Below are 25,068 nucleotides of genomic sequence, written 5' to 3'. Positions count from 1 at the left end.
TTGTTTACTATTACTATATCCGTATTTCTGAGACACTCTTTGGAAACATTCAAGACAGTCCTTGTTCCCAGATTACCAGTTAGCGGTAGCCAATAAAAAGGGAATGGAATCACAGAGTAAAAGAGCTGGCCAGGCCCAGAGCACAGAGCAGGAAATCCGTGTTGCACTGACTGTGAGAGAACGAAACAGGCAAGCAATTTTAGATGCCACCAGAGGTTCTTTGTTAACTTGTTGTTCTCTTAAGAACAACCCTGCAGTACAATTTCTTATACTTCTGGAGAGGAAAAAAAATAAGAATATCGAGCCCCAAGAGCTTAATGTTTAATCAGTACAGTTCTACATTCTTATGCTGAATCATTATTTCAGTTCTAGCAAACTCATAAGCTGAAAGTGCCCAGTGTCAGGACTTCCTCAGAGACTCTTGCCTGCTAAAATGTGTCCCATTAAACCTAAATAAAATGGGTCAGAAAAAGGTCTAGTAAGTTTCACATCAAGACTTTAGTGATTGTAGTGGATCTGAAATTTCATCATGTGCCTCAGACTCCTGTGTTTTATTATACGTACAGGGACTAGGAAAGTACTGAAGAATTTGCATTTAACACTAACAGCAAAACTGAAAATGTTTATCTTTAAAATCATGGTCCCATGCTTCATGGCAACATTCACATAATGGAATTTGTTGAATGGAGGTAATTTTGTCAGTGCCAATAATAAAGATTTCATTCACTGTTAAGTGAATTGAGACTTACAGACAGTAAGCACACTTACAGCTAATGCAGCATTAAACTTAGCAATTATTCTAAGTTTGTAATGTGTTAAATATGTAGCTATGCAATATATTTGTTTTTAAAAAATATCAAGAATAATTGAAACATACCTCTTTTCTGTAATGGTTGGCAGCATCCAAGTTATCTATAATGATAGTGTCACCCAAGAGCATGCCAAACACTGAAAAATGTAATTTTTTGAACCATGAAATTTCTCCGCAACAAAATAACTTGAGTTTTGAAAAATCAATTCTGAGGCATCATTATTTACAGTTTTTCAGATAAGTGCAAGGGAAATAGCATGTGCACGATCTTTTTTCAATGAAATTTTATTCTGAAATTGAGATAAATATGTAATCTTCTGTTTTCAAAGGATTAATAAAGAAAAAAAATTAGTATGTTTAATTGCCTTATGGCATAATTGACTGTATTTTCCACCAAAGTACTCTCTTGATATCTTACATTTACATTTATGAAGACACACATAATAAAAAATGCCAAGCTTTAGGAAATTACATAAATGATATTTTTTTTAAGTCCTCCTTCAATGGTGTTCTTGGTTTCTTAATATGTTTCATAATATTCAATGGGTTATCAAAGAAAAAAAACCCAAACATTCCCAGGCTGATCATCCAACTGATTTTAAGACCTTTCTTCTGTTACTAAAAGACTGTTCTATACAAAGTCTAACTTGATGTAGCCTTGCATGAGACATGTTAAGCAATGTGGCTTTTAAATTCTCCCAAGAAAAGTAATAGCCAATCTGCTAATGAGGAACACACAGAAGAATTTATAGTTAAAGTCTCTGACAATATCTAACTTTCTGAAAATAGACTGGACTAAAATTATTTTTGTTATCAGTAGAGAGGAATATTTCAATACTGGAAAGTTGTGAAGTAAAAATGAAAATGAAAAACTTGTTGAACTAATTACAGATTCCAACTCTCAATATAAAGGAGTAGGTCTACTTAATTTAAAAAAAGGAGTGTAGGAAAAGGTAGGTACTGCTACGTTGTTAGAAAGAGCAAGAGGATGATGGTTCCCTAAGCTGAAATCTACATAAAAATTGAAAGCTTATTCTTACTGTAACTATTTAAGTATAACTTATATAGTCACACACAGTTTGGTCTGAGTGTACATAAATTATGCATTACACATTGCTGAGAGGAATAGGACTGGAAAAACAGCCTAACAAAAGCAGTAACCTCTGCAACATGAAAATACAAAACCAGTATCATGATTGTCAGTTTCTGCTTACATGAGCTTGGGAATAAGATAATGCTGCAGTAATTTTAAAAAGAAAAAAACCTCCAGTATATATAGTAGAGAAAATAAAAATAAGACAACAAACAGAAGACAGTGGTCATTGCTGAAATTTTCACAACTGCTGTTTGCAAGTACTTAACACTAATGTCATCCTCTTTTTACCAGCATACCTCACGAGGAACGTACACTGGTATTTGCAAATGTCTAAATGAAGATTACTGAATGCGTTATGATTTGTGATGTTTCTGTATTTCATTTATTAAAAAGAAAGAAGTTATGAACAATTTCTTTAGTATCATTTACCTGTTTGACAATGCTCTACATTATCTGGAAATGTTAACAGATCTCTGGCAAATACAGGATTTCCAATAGGTGTGAAGTATTTTTTTCCATTTCTTAAGTGAGGTAAAGGCCTAGTTAAAGAAAGGGAAGAGTGAGGGAGAAGAAAAGAGAAAAAAGTAATTTGTCCTTATTTCATTATTGCTTCTGACAATCTAGTCAGAAATCTCAAACTGAATTGAATGCATCTTAACACTTCCACATTAGGTGCTAAATGATCCCAATGTTATTTGAAATGTCAGTTATATTAAAGATGCTTTGGTGAAACACTGATTTGTAATGAGACATATACCCAACAAATTCATATGACTAATTTTATGGACAAGTTTTAATACACTATTTGACAAAAACTGAGATTTTGGACCTTATAAATACATCTGCACATCAGATCTTTTCTAAAAGGCATTCTTTATGATATCAGCAGTCATCTTCATAAGCAAATTATTTTCAGGCACAGAATTATTATATTTTCCCTTATCTTCCAGGAAACCAAAACAGCAGAATGAATTTCTATTACTACAGATGATTTTAGGAAAGTACTCCAGAACTGGACTTTTTAAAAAGTTAGAATTTGATTTGAAGCACTAGAATGATTAAAAAAAAAGTTCCTGCTCTAGAAAACATGTAGAAATGAAGAAAAAAAATGGCAGGTTGTCTTTTCTTTTTAAGAGAAACACCCTATTAAATAAAGAACAACGCACAGTTAAAGCGATAAAGCTAGGATTTCAGCTAACATTTCAAGTGACATTACTGTTGCTATAATTATGAAGCCAGGAATTTTATACTTCAAATCTTTAATAGGAGTCAAGTTTAAAAAAGAAATTAGACAAAAAAAAAAGGCTGAAGAAACGTGTAATACAAATGCAGAAGTTTCATTGTTTTTTCTCTACCTGTTCCAGTCAGGGAGCGTCTTCTTGTAAATAGAATCAAGGGGTAACACTTGTTGTCGACCTTGAGTTTCATCAAAAATAGAACGAGCGGCTTCAGTAGTCAGTGTGACTACACAGTCCATGTCGCTTGCCAAATGCCAAGAGATAACTTTTGCTGCTTCGTTATCCTCAATTTGTGCTAAATGTGCAATCTGGACCATAGAAGTTAGGACAGTCAAAACAGAAACCAAGACCACCTCCCCTTTTCATACTAATCCCAATCATCCTGCAACATCAATCAGACATTTAATTCCTCTGTTGATGGCTCTGTTAAAAGAGCTGGTCACCTGATGGGTCGAGAATGCTATCTTCTTCTTAATACTCCTAAAAATTACTTGCATATTCAGTTTGCTAATTTTTCATCACTACCACTTCCTGGAACCAACAAAACTCATTTGAAGGCTCTCTGAGAGAAAACTCACCTTGCCTAAAATATCCTGGTTGCCTTTTGGATAGCTTGGGAGGGTACAAGTTCTCCTTGGCTGTTTCATTACTCCTTCTTGATCCAACATCTTTTGTTTTATAAGAGAATCCACATACTGAAGCTGAGAATTAAAATTTAAAGTTAGCAAGCATATATCATTGGGCCAAGCTACAGAAGTAGTTACTTTACCTGTTGTCAATCAAGTTCCCAACAAAAAAACATTCAATAATCCGAAACAGACTCTTACTATATAGGGGACCACTGCACATAATCTTAGCAGACAGCAAAAGGAGGCACACTGCAATTGTGACTATGAACTTTTCCTTAAAAGCTTTCAGGGAGCTTTTTGTGAAGAGCTACCAGAGCTTGATTAAAGCCAAAACTGAAGAAAATTTAAATCAGTAGGAAAAGGCAACCACAAACGTACAAAAAGAAACCATTTTAGAAGGGGACTATGTCCAGGCCTGAAAAATTTAGCCAGCAGGGGGAACTTGGGTATCATGACTGCAGAATGAGTATAATTTAATTTTACTGATTTGTGTTTAATGACTCTAACACTTGTTTTTATTTGATCTAAAGAGAACTGATTATTTACATATTTTTTTTTCTAAAATATTAGTAGTTTGAAAGTTTTCTTTAAAAAGTTTCTTTAAAATGTAATTGCATCTTTATGGGAAATTAGCAATGGGGTACGTTGCCCTGAATCTTTCAAACTTATTTTTACATCAACTTTGGCAGCAACATATGAAATTCACTAATTCTTTGCAAAGAAGTGTTTTCCTTTGGTCTACTTATGCCAGAATACATCCAGTGTATATTGATCAGCCTGCAAAAATCCATTATTAAAACTAGCAGTACCAGTAACACAACTGGTAACCTTAGCAGAAAGGCAAAAGCAAGATCAGGATATAAAAGAGAAGTTTCTCTTCTTTCTCTAGCAGTTTCCTTAAGAGATAGGCACACTAGCAGAACAGTAAAAAAAAATTTAAGTTTGGTATTGATTGACAAATTTTCCTCATGGTTTAAATTTTCAGGGTTTCGGTAACAGGTGCTTGTGTATATACCAGTGTGATTCAATAATGTTATATAATTATATCAATTTCATATTAAGATTAGATTTATTTTTGAGATGTTATGGTGTTTAGTAAGAAATAAGCCATACTGTGTTTGTCTGTGGTAATTCAATTTGGTGTTTTTTCAGTTCGTTCTTCAGGTGAGTTTCTCTTGTTTCAGCTTCTTTAACCTGACCTGAAACCAATAAAATTAACAGAGAGTAAGGAAATATTAGAAAGTAACAGAATATTTCTTAGAGAATTTCTTACAACTTTTCAGAATTATGCCACCCACAGCTGATGGTATCTACTTCTCAATTTCAGCACAGAAAATCAGGATTTGTCCACAAAGATCTTGTTATTTATCCAGCTTCTAAGCAATTTCACCAGCTGCCATCTCCTTCCGCTTCAGGAAGCAATGGGGCTAGTCCTTAGATCAGTCTGAGAATGTAAGCTCTTTTTTGTTTTCATCCTCAATTCTTTCCAAATGGTTCTCCAACAGGCAAAATGGCAAGAAGGAAAGGAAGAGTGGTAGCTGGCACTACCCTCTTTTGTCTGTTACATGGGACACCACTTTCCAGACACTATTTCCTCAACTCTCATATCTGAGATGAAGCAATTTTGAAAACAAATGAGTAAACAGGTAAGCAGCTTCCCATTCTCTCTATTCAAACAGGTTTGTATTTGGAAATGTTACTTAAGCATAAAGTATAATATTGTGCTCTAACTTGCTCTCTAGATGTGTGCAAAAATCTGCAAATATGAAGCAAAACTTTTTGCCTTTCACACTGGAATTCAGGAATTTGCATCCATAATGGAAACATGCAGTAAGCAAGTAACAGAAACATAGCCCTGTACTAAAAATACAAGATACAGCAGCATCTTCTAATTCCAGCATGCTTTATTTGCATTTAGTGATTACTTAAAATAAAAATTCAAAATGCATCTATTAAAACACACCTTCTGATCAACAGACAGGATGATTCAAACAAAAAAATAATGCAAATAAAACATTTCCCTCATGTCTCCCTTTCCCATCAACAACTGCCCTCATACTGCTCTGCTGTTTAACAGGCTTTATAAAGGATTATATTTGCTGAAGAACATAGAGATAAAAAATGAATAGCTACACAATACTTTTGAATAATGTACGTAGGGTCAAATGGAGGGTGAAAAAGTAATGTTTTGAAAATGTAAGACTAACTTTTTGAAAAAGGATTATCTGTCGTTCATTCTCTAAAGTAGTTTTTAGGCAACTGTTGAATTTCCAGACAGATGAGCATTCACATATCCATTGCAAAGATGGAAGTGCAAAGCAGTCATGGAAAAAAAGAATCAGACTACCAACTTCAATGTTTTATTCCTCCTTTTGACGGTTCTGACATAAGACATTCTACCTCAAATCAAGACCCTTCATAGGTAGGTCCATCCAAATAACTAGATGCTTCCCTGCTAATGCAAAGATATACTCCCTTCTGCTCCCCTCTAATTACAGTATCTCATTATTTCAAATACCGATTTTTCTCCCCCTCTCTGTATTCTCAAAATTATTAAAGGAAAAAAAGCTTAATTCCCAGGAAATGTATTTATCTATTTGATTGCACTTACATTTAATTTCAGTTACAAGCTGATTAGTAGTATCAAACCAATTTCTGTAAACACCTATGGAATGAGATAATTGGTCTCTCTCCTTTGTAAGTGTTGCCATCTGTTGCTGCTTCTTGAAATCTACAGAAATAAATATATGTATTTTTAGAAGAAAATACAGTAACAGGCTTAGTTGGTTTAAACATCAGCAAAAATCTATTGAACTATTACACAGTTCTGAAGAAGTATTATGGACCTAAAAATAGTTGGTTCTAAGGAAAAGTAAGCATTTTAGAGTAATTGAAACATACCATTGTAAAACATAAATGACAGATAGTATGGTTCCAAAGGTTTTTTCAAAGCTGGCAGATCTGGCTCAAATACAAGAATATATTCAGTGCTATCTCTTCCAGGACTGTTTTCAGCCAGCACTAAATTCTAATAAAACAAACAAACATACATACATAAGTTTATGTTCACACTTGAGGTAATACATAAAATAAAATAAACATTCTTCAAACACTAAATCTTAGAAAGTTGTCTAACACATGATGTCTATACAATATTACTGCAGTTTTAAGTATTGGCTTGGAAATGCCTTTTATACCTAATAAAAAGAAGCAAAATACAAATATTTAGCAGTAACTATTTTATTCTTTAAGAATTAAGATTGTCATTTTACCTGTTTAAAGAGTCTTATTATTTTTGGCTATATGTTTTACTTAAGAGACATATGCTCAGAAAAAATATTATCTGCACTGTCCCATAAGCAAGATTTCCTCAGATGTACTTCATTCAGCATGTGAACAAATGCAAACAGAACATTAAAAAGAAAGACCCAATACATAAACACAGAGAAAGAAAAACAAACTATTCCCAGTGCTGAGTTGAAGTTACTGCTGTTACCATGGAAGTAGACAGCAGGTCCCAAATGAATGAACAATATATATCCAAACACTAACATGAACATCCCATTTCTTATCAATTCCTTATTGAAACGACAAACTAAATCCTTTGCCTTTCTTTACAAACACAGGAAATATTATAAAACCATAAAGAATGGTAAACAGAAATAAAATTAGTATAGGTAATATCTAAATGTGCTGTTACTTTGGGAAAGGTATCATGCATAAAATGAATAATGCTTATAATAAAACTCATACTGTTTCCACCTTTAACATGTAGAAATTGCTACTCAACTGGCCAAATCAAGAGAGAGGTGGTTGCAGCCTAAAAGAAGAGATAGATATATAACCTTCAAAGATAGTCTTCATGGCTTTCAAAAATATTGCAGCTACATATTTAATCAGGAGAAGTCTGTAGTGGAAATATATTTTCCTTAGAAAATTTACACTAATAAAAATCTAAACATTTTCCTTCATTAAACAAGTTTAGTATTGCTGAACCTCAGTGTAAGGGTAAACATGTCAGATTATCAACTTCATTACATTGATGCTAACTGCACATGAATTATATTTATAAACAAGATGGAACAATTTCAAGATATTTGAAAAAAGCATTGGTGTGTCCCCTCCTCTCCCCATTACTAGTCATATGAAAAGTACATTGCATCACAACCAACAAATCCTTTCCACATGAGTTTTGTTGAGTTGTCTAAAGTCAGAGAACTCAGTATAAACTAGACAACTGAAAACTGCCTGAAGAGGGGAAGAGATATGGGATTCACTGAAATGGAATTACTCCCACTAGGAAAATAGGGAACACAAGTTACTGTCAAAAGCAGTAGGATCTCATCAGATCACAGTAATGAGAAAGCAGAAGAACGCAAACCCCATCCCTCGAACAAACCAGGAATATATAAATAGAAAGAAAAAGCATCTGCTTACAAAAAAAAAAAAAAAAAATCCAAAACAAGCCAAACAAAAAAGCCCTCAAACATGCCCCCCCCCAACCCCCCTTACATAGGTTGTTAGTTTAGTCACTGAAGCAAGGCTGGTGTATTTAGGTCACAAAGGCTCAACAGCAGGTTACTAGCAGATGGAGATAAAAAATTGTTATTTCTGTATTGGTGAGGAGTCTGAGAAATTATCCAGTAATTTTATCTGAACTGTCAAGAGTCCACTCTATGGGGTCATTATTCCCCTCAACAGTATGAAGTTTTAAACATCTGTTGAAATTTCTACCACAGGTGTAAATGCAAGATTTGTGGAGAAAAGCGCTATTTTATTAGACCAGTGGTTATAGCCAACTCCTTACCTACACTTTTGCACTTTTTCCCACCCCACCTGCCTGAGAAAAATGTGTTCACAAACCAATTAATTTAATAGTCCTGAAACATGGTTGGGGAACAAGAGAAACTGAGAGTGCACCATAAATCAATTAGTATATTAATTTTAACTGATACCTCTATTCAGTCCATGCATTTTATTTTTCTAGCTTGTTTCTCATACATATTTTGTCACTTTTCCTTACGGATCAGAGTAGACCAGAGTTTGACAGGTTGTTCAGTGAAAAGTGTTAACTGGATGTTTCTGTCCTTGACTGTTATCGACAGAGAATTATTTATGCTGTGCCATTAAGTTTCATTTATGTAGTTCCAGAAAAGCAGCTGATGTACATCATATATAAAATATATTATGAAGAAGTTTGTATGTAGGATCTGTAGATTTTAGTGATTTTACTGGGGTTTTATTGTGGTGATTTCCAAGATGTACTGGGAGATTTTGTGTTTGTTGCTAAGGCAGTGTCTGCCTCCACCTGGCACACACTGATGATGGTCTGCTGGGAAGCTGCTTCCAGTGAACAAGTTAGAAAGGTGGCTGAGAAAATTTCTTTTAAAAGAAGTTGGATCCTCCTTCAGTACACCTTCTGTTTGAAGATTTTCATAGATTTCAGGCTAGTAAGACACGTGACAACCAGAGCAACCATATGAATTAGGGGTATACTTTTGCTCTGCAATTCTTACATGATACTTAAGCAACTTTAAAAAAAAAAAAAGTCTATATATACCTATTTCACCACGTGAATAGCCCTATTGACTGAAGTTCTCTGTAGGCTTTTAAGAGAGATATTGTGACCATTCCACTGAGAACAAATGTGCGGCTCTACGCTCAGCTGGGTTTTTTTTGGTGTGTTTTGAACAGTTTCTGGTTTTGTGCTTGTGTACGTTTGAACTTGTGTCTTTTACATTATACTTTTTAACAATTGTTACAAATGGAACTCATAGGTTTTAAAAATTCAATCTGTATTTGTTGAAGAAAAAGTGACTGCAATGACATGACTACAATATGCAGTACTTCTGGAGGTATGCATGATGCTACAGCCGGAGACTCAAACTGAAATAAGGCAAGCATTTTTAACAGTCACGGGCACTAATGACTAAAATAAAGCATAAAGAGAAGTGGTAGTTTTATCTTTAATTCTTCAAATGAGGATAGGATGCCTTTCTGCAAAGTATATATAAGCCCAATTAGCTTGACAAAATGTGAAGAGAACCTGGTATAACTTAATTACGTATATATGAAGAGGTCAGACTAAATGATCTTAAGATATTACAGCCAGACAGTATTATAAATAAAAATGTAAAATACCACTACTGTTAACGGCTTAACTACAAATTGGTGAAGTGTTATTTACATGTGAAATTCAAATGAGGAATAAACTTATCCTGGATCCCCCTGTATGTCCCAGTCCCTAACTGAGTTTTTGAATGTACTTGTAAACTTCCCTCACTTGGCAAGGATAACCAGTTTAAAGAATGTCTCTCCTTCAGGTTTTCTGAAAATCAGCAACCAAACAGAGAAGAAATAACTTATCTACTTATCAGTAAGGCAAGGCTACAATATGCTAACCCTCCACAAACCATGACGAGGTGTAAGATCAGCTTTGAAACTACAGGAAAATAGGCCTCATTAGATCCACTGCTCATGGAGCTAACTGTGTATTTCAGTCACACTTACAATTTCAGCTGATCCTCTGTGAAATGGAAACTCAATTGCACTGACTTTCCCCTGAAACTGTGGGATCTCTATATCATCTTCATTGGGGCTCTTAATTTTTGCTATTATTCTGCCAACTAGATCAATTCCAGTGTGGTTGTTGTATTCATCCTGTAAGTAAAAAAGACAAAAAAGTTAGTTTGGAACATGAATTGAACTAAGTAATCCATTTGTATACTGCATTGGGTTTACATGGCAAGGTGCTGGCGCTGCAGGGCAGCCTCTGCAAGGAGAAGCTGGGGCTGCCCTGAGCCGGACACAGCCAGTGTCAGCTGGCTCCAACCGACCCACCGCAGGGCACAGCCAATCCCCTCAGCCAAAATGGTGCTTCCTCTGGGAAAATATATTTAAGAAAGGGGAAAAATGCACAGGCAGAGGAGAAGTGTGGGGAGGGACGACAGAAGACAACAAAGAGAAACAGCAGAGGCAACACCAAAGCAAGAGAGCAGGGGGTGGAGGCGCTCCAGGCGCCAGAGCAGAGATTCCCCTGCAGCCTGTGGGGATACCACGGTGGAGCAGGTATTTCCCTGCAGCCCATGAAGGACCACAGTGGAGCAGATATCCCCATGGCAGCCTGCGGAGGACCCCACGCCGCAGCAGGGAGGTATTTCCTGAAGGACTGCAGCCTGTGGAGAGGGCTCGTGCTGGAGCAGTTCATAGAATCATAGAATCGTTTAGGTTGGAAAAGACTTTTAAGATCATCAAGTCCAACCGTAAACCTAACTCTGCCAAGTCCACCACTAAACCATGTCCCTAAGCACTACATCTACCCGTCTTTTAAATACCTCCAGGGATGGAAACTCAACCACTTCCCTGGGCAGCCTGTTCCAGAAGGACTGCAGCCCATGGAGGGACCCACACGAGAGCTGTTATGGACTGACCGTGACCCCCATTCCCCATCCCCCTGCACAACTCAGGGAGAGGCAGAGGAGTCTGGAGCAAAGCTGAGCCTGGGAAAGGGTGGGGCGGAAGGTGTTGCTTTACTTTTTTTGTCTCTGTTTCTCACTACTCAAATCTTTTTTAAGTGTTGAGAAATTAAATTAATTTTCCAAAAGTTGAGTCTGTTTTGCCCATGGCAGTAACTGGCAAGTGATCTCCCTGTATCCTTGTGAACATTCAAAGTTCAGGAAACCTTATTTTTTGTAATACAAGATTTCCAAGAGAAACTGTCTCCTGGAAGAAAAATCATGGAGAGAAACATCTGCTGTATATATGTGTTTTCCCACTAGAATCTATCCTTGAAATGTTTTTTTTTCCTGTAGCAACAAGAAATGAGTTTCCATTGAGATGCCTGACAGCAAGGATTGCATGTTTTAGTTTTGGTCATCTCTATGTAAATAAAACAAGATGCACCTGTCATAAACTGGAAACCACTGATTTACATCTTTTCTGTGAAGTTAATCTGCAAAGAGAGAGCAGCAACACCTTACAGCAAAATTCAACATATTTTAGCAGTCATATTTCCCTAATTATGATTTTGTATTAAAGTATAGTTACCATTACATGGAGGTATAAATCCTTGACCAGTGTACGGCTAGTAAGAGCTCGAACATTGGAAACTGCTGGAGTAGCTGGTAAAGAATCAGGTGACAAGCGTACAGGGTCATTAGGTACAACTTCAACTATAATCTAGCAGAAAAAGGAGGAAGAATAAAATAAAACAAAATAAAATAAAGACTGACATAATTCACTGTAATTCACCTGCACACATGGGTTGCTCAAAAAATACTGAAACAAATTCATGTGAAATTTACTGATAATTTTGAAATAAATTAACATGACCATAAAACAGTTCTACTAGGTTGCAAATTATGCACCTCTGTTATTCCACAAAATTTCTGCTTAGTTATAAAAGCTAATGAAAACATATTTTGATAATCAACAGTCTGAAATCAGTAATTATCAAAAATAAAAATATAATTTTTTGCAAAGCTTCCATGTAAAAGTATTTGCATTCTGAATCTAGAAAGTACCATAATATTTCTCCCAGCTGTTTCTGTATTCGTGTATTATATGTTCTTGGCTACATGTAATTAATTATAGATTCAAACCTGGTCACTGCTGAGCATATTTGTCTTATCCATTGCAAAGGTAAACTGGATACTGTAAGTGCCCACTCTCTCTGGAACCACTTTATCCCTAAGTAAATCAAAAACAAAAACCAAGAAAAAGCAAGTCAATATTGAATTGACAAGTATGTAATTATGCAAGCAATTAAAATTCTGAGTAGTCCTCCAAACTAGTTGGAGTCCTGTTAATGCATAACATATTTTAGTATTCCTCCGTAATACTCCTCCTTCAGCAGGAATGCCATGGAAGTTTCTCAAGAACTAGAATAAGGCTTTTAGAAGCTTGGATGAGGAAAGTCTCCTTGAAGAGGTTGTCTCTACTAGCTGACAGGAAGTTTGTTGTGGCCCTATTATTCAGAAATCTCCAAGTCTACCTCATTTCACTTTCCGTTTAATGAATTTTCATAAAACTACTGAAACAGAGCAGAGAGATGTTTAGATCTGCAACAACAACAAATGCTCTCCAAATTTAATCATTTGGCTTGAATTCACATAAAATTTAAGTAGCTAATTCCATCTCTTACTCAGAAAGTGTACAAAGTTGGGTAACTCATAATAACTCATGTATTCTAATATATTATCTTAGACTCCTTTTTCTACTCTCAGATTAAACAAATGTCAAATGTATCTAGGGAAGAATTCAATCCTCGTGTTCATTGCATCTTGCTAATATCTTTTACGATTCATAGCACTGTAGCATGCTAATTCTATAACAGGTTGTTATTATCAAAACCTAAAACTTGTTTCTATTTCAAACTACTAATGCAACTTACTGTACAAAATACATAATTATAAAATAAATGCTGCTATACCTGAAGTAAAAGAAGCCATCTTCCTTATCATCCTTCACTTTACTACAGCTAAACGTTGTAACCTGAAAAAAGATGCAAAAAATTTAATGCAATATACTGAAAGTTAGAGTACCTTACTTGTAATATGCTATCAAGTCTTTGTGACTTGCAGTACTGATAGCATACAGAAATTCAGTGAGATCACCTATAATTTAGACACTAGCTTCATATTCTTAATTCTTGGAGTCTTTTCTTTGCAAAATTCAGGGTGACAACTTTTAAGTCTCCCTGCTATTAGTTAGTTTCTACACAGCAGTAGCATTTCTGTCATTACTATAGTCTTGACATTTGAACAGTCTGACAACTTGTTACAGGACAGATACTGATAAACAAATATGATTGATATGTAATACTTGTTATTTAAAATCTAGAACAGGATATTGATCCAAATTAAAGGAAGGAAAGTTTCTACTGCAAGTATGTTTGTCCTATGCTGGCATTTTGATATCCATTCTGAAAACACATTTTGATGACTTACATCAATTGGTATCCTAGTTCCACTGCTCTGTGTGTCCCACATTTTCATAGAAATCCGTGCTGGATTAATATTTTTAATAATGTTGTCATCTTCAGAAAGAACACTAACCATAAAATCTGTAGAATGAAAGACAACATTTTTTCAAGATTATTTTTATTCAGAATTAAGAAGATAAAACTCCATGAATTTCTGTGTCTCCCTTATACCTAGAGGAAAAACACACAAAACCTGCATTCCAAACAGAATCTAAACAACAAAAAATTTAAAACCAGATAAGGGAAACTTTCTCTCCCTCGCCCTGTAATTAGACCAGGTAACAATCCTTAACACCCCCACACACACACTTTATCCAATGACCGCTTAAAAAACCCCCTCAAATTTCAAGTCTGCCTTTACCAGATTATCATTCTTATCAAAATAGCAAGTCAGGCTTCTTGTTCTCAGGAAAGAACAATCATTAGCTAGTTAAGTAGCCAATTCCTTCCTTCAAGGACAGGAAATAGAGATCTCCCTCTTCCTTCACAAGTGCTTTAGCCATTGAACTACTGGATAGAAAGGCGCAGTAGTTGGAAAAAGACTGTACCAGCACCACTACCATTTTCCCCATCTATTAGCCACACTGTAATAAAAAGGAGGACTCAGGCTATGAATCTGAAGCTGAGTTTAGCTACTTCTTACGGACCAATATTACATACTTAAATCTGTTAGAAGTAGAATACAGGGACACGTTTCACTCCTCCATTTGCTGCTGACTTCTCCTGCAGTCAAAATACTTGCCATTTTATATCCCGATCTGAAAAATTTAGCTTTTTCTATATATTACACAGAAAGTTTAGTGGTCTGAAGGAAATGGAATCCAAACTAGAATAAAGCTACCCTTCTTCTAGTTGAAAATGTGAACTGAATTTTGCACTTTAGGGAAGGACTGTGCTTTGATGTGTATGAAAAATTCAAGCATGTCTTCCTCCAAGATTACAGTGCCTGCCCTCGGGTGTACCCAAGTTCACCAGTAAATCCAATAATTAGGGTGTTAATTAAATATGAAGCTGTTAATAAGGAATTTAATATCTAATTTTATACCAAAATTTAATGTCATATACTATGTTATCTCCTGAGGAAGCTGTTTAATTCTCTCCCTCTCTCAAAACCTGGTTGTTTTATACTACACACTACATTTGAAAAAGGTCTGTTTGGTGGAGGAGTTGGAACTAGATGATCTTTAAAGGTCCCTTCCAACCCAAATCACTCTGTGATTCTATGATTCTATAGTATGCTTCCTCTAGGCAAAACTAAAATACTTTGTGAATTTAGTCAAGTTCTTAACACTGCATGGAGTATTTTAAAGAATAAAACCCTCTTTCCATAAAAATGTTGGCTCATCAAGTTATGACAGTATAATTATTATCTTTGAATACGAACCTTCTTTGGTCAAGAAACAAGCCCCCACATCACAGACCTCATATTTGTGGGAGGTATTCTGCTTCTCAACTCCTAGTACTACAAATAAATCCTTTTTGTTCTAAATTTTGAATAGATGTTGCAGGTATTTCATACAGGCTTGGGATACAATAAATCGATTTGTATGAATCAGATTTTCTGATTTTTTTGTCACCTTTAAGAGATGTTTATCATATGGGAATCTAGAATTATTTACAAAGGAATACAGAGAATAGGTGGGAAAAATTCAGATGCTTGCACTGAAATCACACTGTGAAACAGCAACAGAACTGAAAATACTTCTCAGATAGACAATTTTTTTGGTTTTAAGTCCACCTAAAGGCAAAGTAAAGACAGAAGTATAGGAAGGACAGTGTCCTGTAACAGCTACTTTAAGAGCATTTGGTTAAGGAACTTGCCAAAAGCTCTCTAAGAAACCAAGTATTCTGTATCAGCAGGATCACTCATTCACACAGTTGTCAACTCCTTCAAATACATTTGCAAGGCACCACTTGCCTGTACAAAAGTCATGTAGTTCGCAACCTGCTCCCTTTCCACATTTATCCATGTACCGACTTAATTATATTCTTTATATTCCTTCCAACAACTGCCCAGTAAGAAAAACATACCTTCTGATCAAAAGTTTCCCTGATCTCTCCTGAAACTTTTTGAAAACTGCATCAGATTTGCCACCTTAACTTGTCCCTTTCAAATAAAGGCCAAATTAAATAGGATTAGCATATCAGAGTTAGTAATTTAGCAATTTCATGCTTAAATTAATTTATAATTCTTCAGTGAATACCATTCGGTATAGGAAATTTGTTAACATTTACCTCATCAAATAGGTCTAAAAGTCATCCACTGAAGATTCAAATGTGATTTTTTAATTTTTTTTTTTTTTAAACCAATGATGGGATTAAATAGGGAAAAAAAAAACTAGTTTGGAAACTTCCATACTGTCCTTCACAGGTACCACTGATAAAATACAGCAAGCTTCCCAAGTCTCAAATGTTTTTTGGTTTTTTAATTTCAATGAATTGTTACTGAAGTCTTTTTTTGCCTTCCTTAATACGGTATTACCTTCGGCTGGGGCTGCACGGCTAGAAGGCGCGTCCCCTGGGTGGTGGATAGGGGATCCCTCTCTGGAGGGTGCACCGGATAAAATTGAAGAAGGTGCCGCGAACCAACGCAGCCTAAGGGAAGGCCACCCTGACAGAAAAACCACTGGCCCTCCAAGTCATGGGGGTTGGGCAGGAGGCCAACTACCTCCTCCCGGAAAAAAAAATAAAAAGTTGCAGAAACGACGAGCATCAACTTTCTGAGATGGAGAAAATCAGTAATGAAGTGAGGAGGAGGAGATGGAACTGGATCGGTCATGTCTTGAGGAAAAAAACAACAGAAGACTGCGCTGTGGCCCTTGGGACTCCAGAGCACGCAGCTGCAGACCGATCGAAGTGGAAGAACGATGTTCGCGCCTTGTGTGCCTCCTGGCACTGAGAGAATTCAGATCAGAATATGGTATTATATTTAAAGTCACAGAATTGACTTGCTTTCTAATTAACTTATTTAGATAGGACTTCAGCTTTCTGAAGAATATCTTTGTATCATAGTGCAAATTGTATTATTGCAAATTAAAGAGGAAAATTTTCTGGAAGAAGAGCTAGTAAATTTGTATACTTCACTGGCAAGTTCAAGAACTGTATCTCCCATGATTATTGTAAAGACAACTTCTATTTCCTGAATTAATGGAATTAGTTAGTATAGGTCTCTTATTCATGACAAAGTTTCCTTATAGGAAAAAGCAGAGGTTTCGAATTCTGTTTTGCTTTTAGCAAAAGATGTTTCCTCATGGTCATAATTTGCTCTTCTTTACCAGCTTTCCTTATTGTAAATACTACTGAGATATAAAGCATGAGACAGGTTTTTTTCTTTTATGACTCAGCAGCCTTAGTTAGAAAGCAAAGATCATTCTTTTGTGAGAGAATACAACAAGAGAGAAAGATTATTTTGTACTATCCCTGGTGTACTTGTGATCACTTTTTGGTTCCTCTTGGCTCACAGTTGGCCTAGAATTTCATAGCTCTCTCCTTTGCTACTATTCCACAGAAAATAAGGATGAGGGAAAACATGCATGAACTAGCTCAGATCATCTTTTGGGAAAATCAAAAACTGAAATACAGTATTTTACTAAGGACAGAGAAGAGATTCTGTAGTTTTACCATTTATAGACAGATAAAGCCAATAATTTGGAACAAATAAATAAGAGGTCTTTTGAAATGCTTTCCAAAGATGATGTACGTATCTTTTCTCTTCAAGTGTTACAGAGGCATCTCAGATACAGCGGTTATAAAGAACTGAGACAAAACAGACAAAAAAAAGTAAGAAAATACACTAGGAGAATCATCAAAATAGTTTTTCATAGGTTTACAAAGCTCTTAAGCGATTGGTTTCCACCAAAGAATCCTTATACTTACCAGGGAAGGTACCTCCTGCTGGAAAAGAAGCATTTTTGTCATATTTAACATTCAAGCAGACAGGTTTCTCAGGATCAGGCAGGACATTTAATGTGATTATAGGACAATCTAATGTGGTCTTGTTGTATGAGGCTTTAAGCTGTAAAGTGTGCTCTCCCCTGAAATATACAGAAATCATGAAAACGGTTATAAAATATCTCTTCTGAAAAGACAATTTTCAACAGACTTCAGTCTGAATCATGTACATGAAAGCATGGTAAAAAAAACCCTCTAAATGTTATCAGCAGTAAAGGGAAGAAAAAAATGGAAGTGTTAATGCAAAGTTAGACAAGTAAAATCATAAGTTTCAGATGTTCTTAAGCTATTAGCTTGTTAAATTTAATTATCCTTTAATATTCATTAGCTTGATCATGTTTCATTGCCTGTCTGTAAGACACTAGCAACTACAGCTTTAAGTTGCAGAAGACAGGAAGGTGGAAAGCAAGCACAGCTAATTGAAATGCTGTCTAAGGAGCATTCTGCTTTGACAGTTTCCAAAGAGCGAATATGCGTACAACTCACGTCTAGCAAAGTGCACTGCAAGTATATAATCACTTCATTGCTATAGAATAACTCTTTTTTTTTTTTTTACAGTATTAAAAACTTGAAATTTAAGTTTTTAAACAGAACTGGGAATACGATATTTAACTGCATAGAGGCTGTACTTCCCAGCCAGTTTTGATTATGCTATAAAACGTAGGATGTTACCACTGAGCACACCTGTTTCTAACCTCCAGTAATATATTGATAACTAATATTCATCATCCTTCTACCAAGATGCAGGCATTATAAATACACTGAGCACCATCAATAGCATTTAAAATAGATTTTCTTCCAAATGCAAAATAATATTATGGGTCAAATCCTGCATATATGAATGCAAAAATACTAACTGCCATGAAATACTTCAGAAGTGTAAGAACAAGCGCTTATTGCTAGCTTCTAAGCTACCTAAAGCCAACCTAGTCTTGCAAGAAAAGCTCAGGGATACAGGGAGTGGGTAGCAGAACTGTGAACATGAGGAAGATATAGAAATAACGAATTTGAAAAGTCAGATGGGATATATGAGTGTAAGGGGAGCCAGGGTGACTGACATGAAGAAGCAGAAGCCACAGGACACACAGCTGCAGGAAATGAGACTTCAGTAGTTCTATTGCAAATAAGAAAAAATAAATAAAATCCTTTTGGACACTTTACCTAATCCTTTAAAACAATGGCTAGCACCCAGAAGAAGTGGCATTTCAACACTCCTAAAATGTGTTCCTACTTTGAAAGCACAGTGTCTGGATCTGGTCACCCAAAGCCTGTACATTTCAAACATTTTAAGTGGTTTATGACACCATCTGCACTAGGTACAGGTTGACAATTATAAGCCGTGTTTTACCATGACCAGAAAAAACAGGATTCAGAAAATTAGAGCAGCAGCTTCTCAGAAGACCAAAAGCAGTAGCTATTGAAGTTTATTTAGTTAAGCACTTAATTTCTTAAAGCTCGCTACCTGGCCTTCCACCAACATATAAATAATAAATGTCTGACCTTAGCTCTAGATTAATTCTTGGTAGGTACTTTATGAAATGCGCAGCTTAAATACATCTAGCAAGCGACATTTCAGAATTCAAATTTTTTCCATATAGTTTTCACTACTTACCTAGGTGCATGGATACTAATAACTCCCAGGTTAGCCCTACCATTTTCATCTGTTTTATGTTGCTGGTTTGAAGGAACAATCTGTCAAAAAAAATATTTTTTTATTCTTTCAATGACACAGAAGAAGTATCAAGTCTTAGAATAAAATGTATATCTCATTTGCCTGCATACTGTCTTTCCATTTGAGCAATCGCTTCTTTGTATTTTTGCACTCTAAATTACAGAAAGATGCACTGTTATGAATACAATATTAAGAAGTTTCAGAATTTTCTCTGCCAGTTTTTGAAGACTTTATCTGAACTAGGATATTCTTGTTCATTAATATATTCAAATATTTTGTTAATGTTATTTCTTTAATTGCTACTGATGCTATCATGTCATCCATAGCACATGTTAATCTGAGTATATTTTCAGATTCTAAAACCTTCTACAAATTATTTATTTCCTTTTACATTGTTTCTCCAGTCTGCACAGAGATTCCTGGGTAGTAAAAATTAAAGACTTAAACAACTGGAGTAAGAACAACTAAAACATCTGTGTCTCTCTTCCGCTTCCCCCACTCGAGTCCCACTGCCAAAAATGTAAGACTGTGAGACACCTAGAGAAAATTTTTGTGACAAGTGCTGAAGTATTTATCAAAACTTAATGACAAACAAGAACTAATCTTTATACCATAAGAAATGGCATTTAATCGAACGCTAATAATGACAGATAACTTCTTGTCAGTGTTGTTTTAGGATAATAACACAAATGCCTTATACATCTCCTATTTACCTAGCACATTAATTAGGTCTGATTCCAGGTGCTTTGAAGTCAATATAAATTCTACTATTGACTTAAAGGAATTCTTGCTGAATCCCATTGTTAGAAAATAACTCCCCTTTAACTCACCGGTGTTCTTCCAGGTGTGTTTTCTATGTGCACCCTGTCTTTGCCGCAGTTACTTCCCTGGCATTGAAAGTGAAGTCTTACGATTGGCAGTACCATTAAGTCATACTTGCCTTTACACATTAAATGGCAGAGAAGCTATCACTTCACTTTCCTCATCAACCACAACTTTTTGAAACTATGGACTCCAGTGTAGCAAATAGAGAATGCCTATCCTCTCACGGAAACAGGTGTGAATCTTAAAGAATACTAATACACTCTTAAAGTAAGCAGAAGCTATTTCTTCTGCAAATGTGTGTGCACGCTACCTTAGCCTAACCTACGAAATACCTTGTCAATGTATCAAAAGAACCTCAGATAGTAGCTTTAAAGTTTGGAGGACAGCAAAGGAAGCCACAGATACATTCTAAGTTCTTCTGTAATCAATTCCTCTCTAACAAGGGAAATAATTTTTTTCATTGATGATATAATGCAACAATGCTGTGCAAATGTTTGTCATTATCTGAATAGCGTTTGGCATTAAATTGCTTTCCCTTTGCTACTTCAGCACAAATTTCAGAAGACTAAGTGTCTAGTATCCACTTACACAAAAACAATGTTTTTGGAATACTTGAAGTGGGCAATCTTCTTCCAAAATTATTTTCTTTCCCAAATCTAATGTCAGTAAGTTAAAAGAATGAAACTATGTTAGGAAAAAAATTGTGAACGTTGATTCATAATGGGTCAGCCACGGGAACATGAATTTATCCTACCAAGTCACTAGAGAAAGGCAATGGCAAAAAAAATGTGTGCTTAATGGTTCAAATGGAAGGCAGCATTGTAAAGATATACCAAGAAATACTAAGAAAATTGCCAGACATTTGATAAACTCTTCTGAAGAGTATATTCAACTCAAAGTAAGTCCGTATTTAAAATTACTGTACATCATCACAGAATGGAAAGTTTTAATTTTTACAGAAACGAGTGCTTTGTGCATTTCCACTACTGAGCTGCATGTAAGAGTGTTTCTGTTCAGCCATATTCATTTAGTTTTGGACCTGTAAGATAGAGAGTGGAGTACACGAAACGCATGCTGCAACTGCAGAATATCACGCTTAGGAGACTTAGAGGACAGGACATGAAATATATACAGACAGCTTATCTGAGAACTTCAGATCCCAGAAGCTTCTCATTTCCTTTGGGACACTGTGCATACAACCTGTTTGAAATGCCAAGGCAAGACAGTTCTCTAAAGAGGCTCTCCAAGATACTTATGAATACTGATCCGATGTCTGTTCAGCAAATAGCAGCTGGTTGCTCTGCTAATGCATGAAAGTTAACTCTTAGAAACGATACCGGTGTTAAGCTCTGGGAGAGAGTACTGTAATAAACACATTATAACAATGATGACCTTGGCTTTCAGAACACTTTCTCCTGGACACAACCCACTTGGATAAAGAGCATGTAGACTTTCTAAGACATGCTGCTGGTCCTCCCTGGAGGAAAGCATATTATCTGAAAAGACACAGCATGCCACCACAACATCTCTTTCATCAGGCAGCACAACCACACAGTGTTACTGTCAAGGTTGTATGTTCTCTCAAAAACAACATAACTAGAAGTCCTGAGGAGCTGCAGCTGCCATCATAGAGGCAGTACTTGGGGCAACCAACCAACCAACCAAACCTCCCAAAATATGAAGCAGGCTTCTACGGCAAGAGATTCAAAAGAGCCAGAAGAAAAATGCCCAAGATATAAAGAAATTTCCTTAAAAAAATCCAATACAAATAAGTAATAGTAGCACAGTTAAATTGGGGGAAAGGTGAGGCTGTGGCACAGTTCTTGAGGGGTGAGCAAAAGAAAGTTCTTGGCTGCTGTGTGTTCTGAGAGACACAACTGCATGGCAAGCAGGAACAAAAAGGGAACAAGACCAGTCCTGCATGAAAAAATGTCATGTCCAGAGGTGGACGGATATATCCTGTATTGATAATGTACACATTCAATATAAAAGTCTCTGCACCAACAGTTAGTAACATTTGACAGTTTGACTATTTTTTCCCCAATAACAAGAACCAAAATTTTAATGGAGCATTCTGTCAAACTCCTTTCTTCGTACAGACCAATGTGCAGACCATCTGACACTCACACCTCACTCATGGAAAGGACAATAACCACTTAAATTTGGATTAGATTTGCATCCTCATTGGTTTAATTTGGTTTATACTGCCAGTGCTTTTCACAGGGATAATCAAGTAGGGAGCAAACCCTGCTGACTAGCTTTACATACAGACCATAAGTCATACATTCAGGAATCACAATTAAAGAACCACCAGATAAAAACTATTTGGTTGCCAGTTTGGACCATATCATCATCATTATTATTATTATTCAGTAAATTACCTCAGATAAAGTGGGGGATGGGATGGGGTGTGCATGCAGAATTTGGAAAAAGGTTCAGTAGAAGATCCAGAATGTACACTAATTACACTTGGACACTGTACTATAGGAATTTTGTTATATTTGTGATTGTTATAATGAAAGGGAGCTGAGCAATCTGTCCTGGGAACTGTTTACATTACTTGTTGACACTACTATTATATGAGACTAATTATTCTTACAATATTTTATTCACTTTTCAAAAAATGTCTTGAAAATGAAGAAGATAATGTAGACATGACAACAGAAATTTGTTTTAAACAAAGTTCACGTAATAAGGCCTATGCTTACCTTTAAGTTGTTACCCTTTGTAAGGCTGATTTTGACATTAGGTTCAGGACATGGATTTCCCCACTGATCACACAGTTGAACCATAAGAGGCTTCTGCAATTCTCTACCATTGATCACTGCAACAGGCTGGAAGAGATACAAATGAATTATACTATTCTGTTCTAGGTATATCAGACATTCATAGAAGGTCAGGAGTCCCCAGCGTAATACTGTCTTCCTTTTCCATACAATTTGTCTCCCATAACAGCTAGACCATGACAGAATTGTATAACTCCAGGAACATATTTCTACAGTTTTCTCATTTACATTCTCTTGTCATTATAAAATGCACTACTTGAATTTAATTGCATGTGTTACTCATGTTGATGTGACTAAAAGGAAGGAAATGCTTCTGAAGAGGCTTATCAAACAGTTTCCTTTTTGTAGAAAGAGCAAATGACCTAAAACTCCTATTTTCTGATATACCTTAACAACTTTCTATAGAGTAAAAATAGTTATGATACTCCCTGAACCTTTTGTTTCACTTTTTTCTTCAATAACTTCCTTCTCCATTTTCCCAACACGCCAATCTTTTATTCCTGTTCTCTACTCAGAGATCCAGTTTTCTTTTACCTGCTTCCACTCTCCTATTTTGCTTTCTGCTGCAACTTCAGCACTATCACTTGAATAGCCAAAGCAAACATTGAAAAATAAAAAAAACCCAGCAAATAAATGGATAGTACCAAAAATCTTCATCCTTTTCATTTGATATAAGTACTGTACTCCCTTCCCCACTTTCTGACTATAAACACTTGCAAACTTAACTAAATTTGGGACTGCCTTGCTACATCCTAAACATCAAAAAACCCAAGTATCAGATAAAGGAGAGATAAGCTGCCAACTATTACTACCATTAAGGACAGTATCTTTTGCAAACAGCAGTGGAAGATGGGTGTTAGGATCTAGCCCACAGTAAAACTGCTGCACCAAAGAAAAGAAAAATACATCTGCAGAAGGGCAAATGCAACAGAATAAGCAGCTCAAGAGATATTAAGCAATACAGTGTTGTAAACACACACATGAGTTAGATTACTCCAAAATAAGTTTACTTTAAAAAAAAATAGTGTAATTAGCTATTGTATGAAAAATGCTTCACATCTACAGTCCCATTTAAAACACATCTATATAATTAGATAGATTGCAAAATACTTACTTAGTTTTGCCTGTGTTACATTATCCTGTATAGAATAAAAAAAGTCTCTAGAGCTGTCATATTCTGACAATTTTTAGAAGTATCAATACTAAGAAATCAGGGTTTTCAGCTTTGCATCCTGTGGTCCAAAAAGCTCTGGACATAAAAGACCTGCTGACTAGTGACCCTTTCGGTTTTTTCCAAACAAAAACTGTTCAACTTACCTTTTCTAACTCTGGCCAATCTACAAACTGCAATTTAGCAGGGGATCCCGCAGTTAAATTTACTCTGAGAAAGTCAGAAAATTCACGCCAAGCGAAGCACAATTCTTTGCTTCCAAGTAAACAAGGTTTAAACCGAATACCTTTTACTTTCATTGTTAGAGTACTTTCCTATTGAGAAATAAAAAGAAGATTTATCAAGAACAAATAAAGAGAAGTATAATTTATTGATTTTTTTCAATATGCTATGTTAATATTTATACCTACTAGACACTATTTGCTGTTTTTACTGTGAGACAGTGGACTAAAAATTAACATACAAGTTCTATTGCTTTCGTTAAATTTAAATGGACTTCTTGTGTAAGAAGTGATCAATTTCAAACTCAAACATTTCTCAGGAACCTGCTTTTCAATGTATAAGAGTTATGTACAACTTAGTTATATCCAACATATTTTAAAAGGTATAGAACACATTTTGAATTAAACTATGGCAGACAATATCGGTAGTCCATTCTACAAGCTTCTTCAAAAGATCATAAAATCAACTGTACCACCAGAAACACAGAAGAAAAGACTAAAAACAAGTTAGAAGAAAAGATATCAAACAATCGACTAAAAACAAAGCACACCCAACTCAAGCATGAAGTGAACTGGCCCCCATATTGTATAGCTGCAGCAGTGATAAGGTTTTTAACAGATGCTGCTCTACTCCTTAGAACAGGAACATATGATTTTAATGCTTTAAGTCTCTATCTTCTCACAGC

At 35.6% G+C, this 25,068-nt stretch overlaps 1 protein-coding gene across 3 annotated transcripts in view; it reads right to left on the bottom strand.

The window, feature by feature from the left end:
• The window catches only part of SMCHD1 (structural maintenance of chromosomes flexible hinge domain containing 1), a 93,064-nt gene that overhangs the window by 5,361 nt on the left and 62,635 nt on the right, over nucleotides 1-25,068 (bottom strand). For all 3 annotated transcript variants that reach the window (XM_082322682.1, XM_082322684.1, XM_082322683.1), the window contains 16 exons: nucleotides 24,308-24,475; nucleotides 22,913-23,038; nucleotides 19,320-19,399; nucleotides 17,633-17,790; nucleotides 13,722-13,837; nucleotides 13,205-13,266; nucleotides 12,375-12,462; nucleotides 11,821-11,952; nucleotides 10,285-10,434; nucleotides 6,676-6,802; nucleotides 6,386-6,505; nucleotides 4,888-4,973; nucleotides 3,724-3,846; nucleotides 3,263-3,453; nucleotides 2,337-2,446; nucleotides 878-948 (listed from right to left, as the gene is read on the bottom strand). In XM_082322682.1, the coding sequence (XP_082178808.1) occupies nucleotides 878-948; nucleotides 2,337-2,446; nucleotides 3,263-3,453; nucleotides 3,724-3,846; nucleotides 4,888-4,973; nucleotides 6,386-6,505; nucleotides 6,676-6,802; nucleotides 10,285-10,434; nucleotides 11,821-11,952; nucleotides 12,375-12,462; nucleotides 13,205-13,266; nucleotides 13,722-13,837; nucleotides 17,633-17,790; nucleotides 19,320-19,399; nucleotides 22,913-23,038; nucleotides 24,308-24,475 (1,908 nt within the window). The remainder of the gene's footprint in view (nucleotides 1-877; nucleotides 949-2,336; nucleotides 2,447-3,262; nucleotides 3,454-3,723; nucleotides 3,847-4,887; nucleotides 4,974-6,385; nucleotides 6,506-6,675; nucleotides 6,803-10,284; nucleotides 10,435-11,820; nucleotides 11,953-12,374; nucleotides 12,463-13,204; nucleotides 13,267-13,721; nucleotides 13,838-17,632; nucleotides 17,791-19,319; nucleotides 19,400-22,912; nucleotides 23,039-24,307; nucleotides 24,476-25,068) is intronic.

Source organism: Platalea leucorodia, assembly GCF_965183815.1.
Source record: "Platalea leucorodia genome assembly, chromosome: 1".
NCBI classification, from domain to species: Eukaryota; Metazoa; Chordata; class Aves; order Pelecaniformes; family Threskiornithidae; genus Platalea; species Platalea leucorodia.
Note: the sequence above shows the minus strand (reverse complement) of the source record. Positions and strands in the feature narration are given on the sequence as shown.